This window comes from Arvicanthis niloticus, chromosome 4 (assembly GCF_011762505.2).
Source record: "Arvicanthis niloticus isolate mArvNil1 chromosome 4, mArvNil1.pat.X, whole genome shotgun sequence".
Taxonomy (NCBI): Eukaryota; Metazoa; Chordata; class Mammalia; order Rodentia; family Muridae; genus Arvicanthis; species Arvicanthis niloticus.
The window spans coordinates 12,847,730-12,852,800 of record NC_047661.1 but is presented as its reverse complement, the minus strand read 5'-3'; the positions used below and the strand labels follow the sequence as shown (position 1 = coordinate 12,852,800).

The 5,071-nt window shown below is 42.8% G+C and overlaps 1 protein-coding gene across 1 annotated transcript in view; it reads right to left on the bottom strand.

The window, feature by feature from the left end:
* Window positions 1–509: 509 nt before the first annotated feature.
* Window positions 510–5,071, bottom strand: part of Spata16 (spermatogenesis associated 16) — a 283,849-nt gene continuing 279,287 nt past the window's right edge. The window contains exon 11 of the mRNA XM_034500996.2: window positions 510–804. Coding sequence (XP_034356887.1) covers window positions 682–804 — 123 coding nt within the window. The 3' untranslated portion in view covers window positions 510–681. The remainder of the gene's footprint in view (window positions 805–5,071) is intronic.

Below are 5,071 nucleotides of genomic sequence, written 5' to 3'. Positions count from 1 at the left end.
TTTTGGAGATACTGCAAGACCTAATGTATTATTCTTAGTATTTATAAACTGCACTTAACTGTTTGTGTTGCTTTCTGTCTGAGTCCCTCCTATCATCCCTGCTTCTGAGTCCCTCTTATGGGCATTTGTTAGGATCTTTTGAGATGGCTTCTGATTCACCCTCATGCCAAATACGTGAATTTATGTTTTGCCTAAAGAGTAAGTAAAATGGAGTGTGAGATCTCGAGAAGAAGGAATGGAACTCTCGGTGACAGAACTGATAGTATCAGCCAAACAATATATGGGCATATTTTTAAAAGGACTGAGATAGTATACTATCAGCTTCGTCATTTTTAAATAAACACTTATCTGCATGTGACATGTGACTATTTTCTAAGAAGCACTCATGAACATGTGTATCCTTGGGTAGATGTAACACACCTTAGTCAAGTCTGGGAGAAGAAGGCAGATGAAAGAGGCAGCAGCGGTTATTACGTGGGCTCTTTAAACAAGAAGAATCTGAGCATGAGTAAGGTCAAACATGTTGAGGACATTTATTGCTACCAGCTGAAAATAATGAAGTACAGACTGTCTTTGCCAAAGGGGTGCCATCCAGTCCCTTTGGTGATGGCCTTTATTATCCAGAGGCTATAGACCCCAGCTTCTCTAGACACCTCAGTCTAGACCTTAGTCACCTAGTGTCTAGTTTTGCTGTACAGTTTGAAGTCTCTTCATTTTTGTCTTCTGCCTCCGAGCAGTTCTGAGTTTCTTAGTTTTTAAGAAGTTGTCTTCTAGTTGGTACAGAAAGTCTTCTATTCGTCCAACCTAGAAGAAATAACCAAAGAGGGTTTTTGTTGTCGGTTTCTTGGGTGTTCATGTTTGAGATGTCTCCAGAGGACCCCATATTTGAACCCTGGCCCCAGCCAGTGGTGCTATTTTGCAAGGTGGTGGAACATTTAAGATGTGGAGCTTCAGTAAAGGAAGAGGGTTACTCAGGGTTACTTTGAAGTTTGACTCCCCTCTGCTCTCTGCTTCCTGACAATAGATCCAAAGTGACCGGCTGCCTCCTGCTCCTGCATCCAGGCCTTCTCTGGCACGATGGACTTCATCCTTTCTTAAATCATACACCAAAATAGAACCCTCTGCCCACATATTGCTTTTTTTTTTTTTTTTTAGGTATTTGGTTACAACAGTGATGAAGTAACCAGTGCAGAGGCTTGGGAACATGAAAATGAAGAATTTATAGTTCAGTCACAACTACGGGGCCTTGTTCAAGCACAGCGAGGTTGGACGTAAGGGAGACAGGTTTCTCTTTCTGGCTCCCCTGTTTTACAGGAAGGTAGGAGCTGGTTTTCTCACACAGTGGGGATGGAGAGGCTCATTGTACCCATGGTGTTTCTGGCGGTCAATAAATCCAGGGATTTCAAAAGAATGCATGGTGAAAATGTAACTGCCTCAGTTTTCTCTAGCTCTTTCATGAAAACCAAGAGAGAAAATGCATCTGGCCTCTCAGAGGAAAGCTGGCAAGTCTAGCATTTCTGTAATGGGGCCCTGACCACATGGGGGAAACTGGATAGTCCACATTGGCTTGGCAGGAGTCATTGCTCCTTGAAATCAAAGGAGAACTTTGAAAGTAAGTACATTTTCTTAAAGAACCGAGCAACCAACCAATACCACACACCAAAGGAATAGTGTGAAACAATGACACCCAGAATAATAATTCTCCAGAGAAGAAAAATTATTAGTCTTTTTCAAAGAAAATCTGCAGTTATCCAGTGGAAGCTGGCTGGATATATTTTATAATGTTTGTCTGAAGAACTATAGGGTAAAAATTTCCATATATGCTGAATTGGGCTCTCATGAGAGTCGGTAGTTACAATTCATACTTAGCCTCGCCTCCCAGACCTGCACATTGTATTAGTCTAACATCACTCACCACAGAGCCCATTGTCATTAACTTAGCTCAGAGCTGGCGCACTTACCATTCAAGGTACCATCTACTTAAGATAAAAGCACTTAGAACTTCAATTTTCCAATTTTGAGTCCTGCTCTTAAACCGTCTGATTTATCATTCAGGGCTATATCCAAAAGATAATTCGGGATTGTCAAAGCAAGAGTAATAAATGGCCGAGCTTGCTCGTCTGCATCTTACGCTAAGGACACTCCAGGTGATATAAACTTCGGCTGCGTTCCTTAAGAAAACAGATAACTTATTTATGCAAAGCAATTCTGCCCGAGAACCTTGCTGTAGTTACAATAGGTAAATGTCTCCAAAAGCACATTGTCATTTGTGATGTCTTGTCCTTGAGGAATGCTCAAAATAACCTGTGGTCAAACCACTATTTTATGTATTCTCTCTATTCTACACTGTGCGATTTCCAGGTAATTAGTGAGTAAAAACAACAAAACAGCCAGCAGCAATTAACTAGGAAAGTCATTAGACAATCAACTTGGACAAAACGGCTGACACTACTGGTCTTTTGCCAACTGAGTTGGTGACACCTCCCTGTCATTTGCGCTGACAATGTATCATTGTCAACATCTCTACAGTTACAATGTTCCCAATCGGCTCAAGTACAGTTTGAACTGAAAATCATACTTCAGTGAAAACAAGCCTTCTCCAACAAGGAAAAAAAAATCATTCAAAATATGAGTGCTGCTTCCATTTTGTTTTGGACGATTGTTTTTAGTAACAGCAGTGTTGGCAAAGTGGGTTTCTTTTCATTAAAAAAAAAAAAAGGACAAAGTATTGCATTGGTCTTGCATATATCAGTAATCCCAGCACCTGGGAATCTGAGCCAGGGGATTTTGAACTGAAAGCTAGCTTGGGCCACAAGCTAGGAGATCCTAGCTTAGAGAGAAACAAAGTAGAGCAAAACCAAAGCAAAGAAAGAAAAATGCAAACCAAGTCAGCATGGTAGAGTGTAGGTAAACAGAGTCAAATAGCTTGAGCGCTCATGTGTCTCGACCTGACTTGAGAAGCTGTTTCTGTCAATCTCACATTGATGCCACTGCTTTAAAATTAATCTGGTAGGATTCTGTCTTGGTTAGAATACTTTAAATGGATTCCATGTGGCCCACACAGATTCCAGCGGACCTCTCCCACTGCCCTTGCAGCTGTCTCATATCACTCCATCGGCTTTAAGCCTGTGACACATCTCTTCCCTCTGTGGGACCCTACTGTCCTTGCATTTATGGTTAAATGTCAATGCCTCTGCGGATGGAAGACTCCATCAGCCAGCCCAGGTTGGGCATTAGTTATAGATTCCCACAGCAATTCATTCATCTTTGCATATTACAAATTGTTTTAAAAAATGTTTTAGATTTATTTTATGTGTATCAATGTTTTGCTTGCACGTATGCAAGTGCACCACGTGTGTCCCTGGTGCTCTCAGAGGCCAGAAGAGGGTATCAGATCCCCTATAGCTGGTATTACAGATGTTATGAGGCACAATGTGGGTGATGGGACTCAAACCCTGGTCCTCTCAAAGAGAAGTAAGTACTCTTAACTCATATCTCTGGCCTCAATGTTACAAGTTTTTACTTTATAACTTATGAAGAAATCTTATAATGGTCTTATTCCCAGAACCTAGGATATGACAGGTCCCTAGTAGCCCATCACTTTCTAGGAAGGGAGTTGAACAGATGCAGAAAACAGCGATTTTACCTGCATTCCAACTGATACAGGTATTCAGTACAACAGGAGGCCTGTTGGGCCTTGGACGAGGTAACTCCATTTAACCTGTTACCTTCAGTCACGTAGGACAGGTAGAGGGTGTGACTAACAAGTCTCTACCTCCAGAGATTTAAATATTAATGAATTATCAAAAGGCCAGGGGCATAGCTAATTAAGTTATTCCCTCCCCTTTCTCCCTTCCCTATAAGACTGGTCTCCCCTGGCTTTTGGCGGGGGAAGCGTGTACCAGTTGCGCCCAATCACCATGTCATGAACAATAAAAGCTTTGGAAAACCGGACTCCACGTGTCCATGATCTCTCCGCCTGATTCCCAGCTTTTGGAACCCTGGAACCTTGCCGATGCAGCCACCGGCCCGCCCACCGACAGCTGCGTGAATGTGGGATCCTCCGCTGGCAGCGCAGGAAGCCCTGATGCTGGACCGCCCTGAGACTCTGTCGCCGGACTCCCTCCCCCCCCCACCCCGCCCGTGAGATTGATTCCCCACAGAGGCCTTCTTTTCCTTTGTTGGATAAGCAGACACTATATCTAAGGCTCATCACTCCACCACTGTTATCTAGTTTCCAGGCTGGCAAGGCAAGGCAAGCCAGTAAGAGCACTTGGCATGCTTCAGACTGCCCCAGTGATGACTAGCAGAACTGTAATGTTCTTGGCTTGGTGTATTATGTCTTTGCTCTATGACACTGGTGGAAGTCATGTGTCCCCTTCCTGGGCTTCAGGTCTTACTGACCTTCTGTATTATGAGAAGGGTGTCCCAGATAATTCCAAGGTCACACCCAGTCATACCGTTTCTTGACTTGAACTCACATGAGATCTGGGTAGTTTGGTCCTAAGGATACACACACATACTTTCAGAGGTGGGGGTGTTCTCTTAGAGCACACCAGTTTATCAATGACACAGTATGTAGGAAAGTTAATTTTTGCTTCTTTTTCTACTGAAGGATAGGAGGGCTGCAGAATGTTTTAGTAAAGCTGGGTTCTTATTTTTCTCTTTTAAGTCAAAGAAAGAAAAATGCTGGTTCAAAGGAAAATAGATTCACATAACTAAGAACAGATTGCAAATGATAGAAATTTCTATAAAGCCCTTAGGGAGATGAAACACAAAGAAATACACAGGGCGATAAAGAGAGAAAATGAGCTGGTGTGGGGGCATGGGTTTTTAAATCTCTTTTTGATACATCATCTATTTGCTTAACAGTGTCAGTCTGCTTGGTCACTGGGAGACCAATTCTTCCATTTGCAAAATGGGTAGGTAGCATTTCTTTATGTCCATGTGTGCCAATGCTGACTTGCCATTGCAGTGATATAGATGAGGGGCTCATGGTGTTTGCAGAGAATTTTGGATGTCTGATGACTGAGGGGAGCTGAAGTTCTCAGGTAGAGGGCAGGCTCTACTC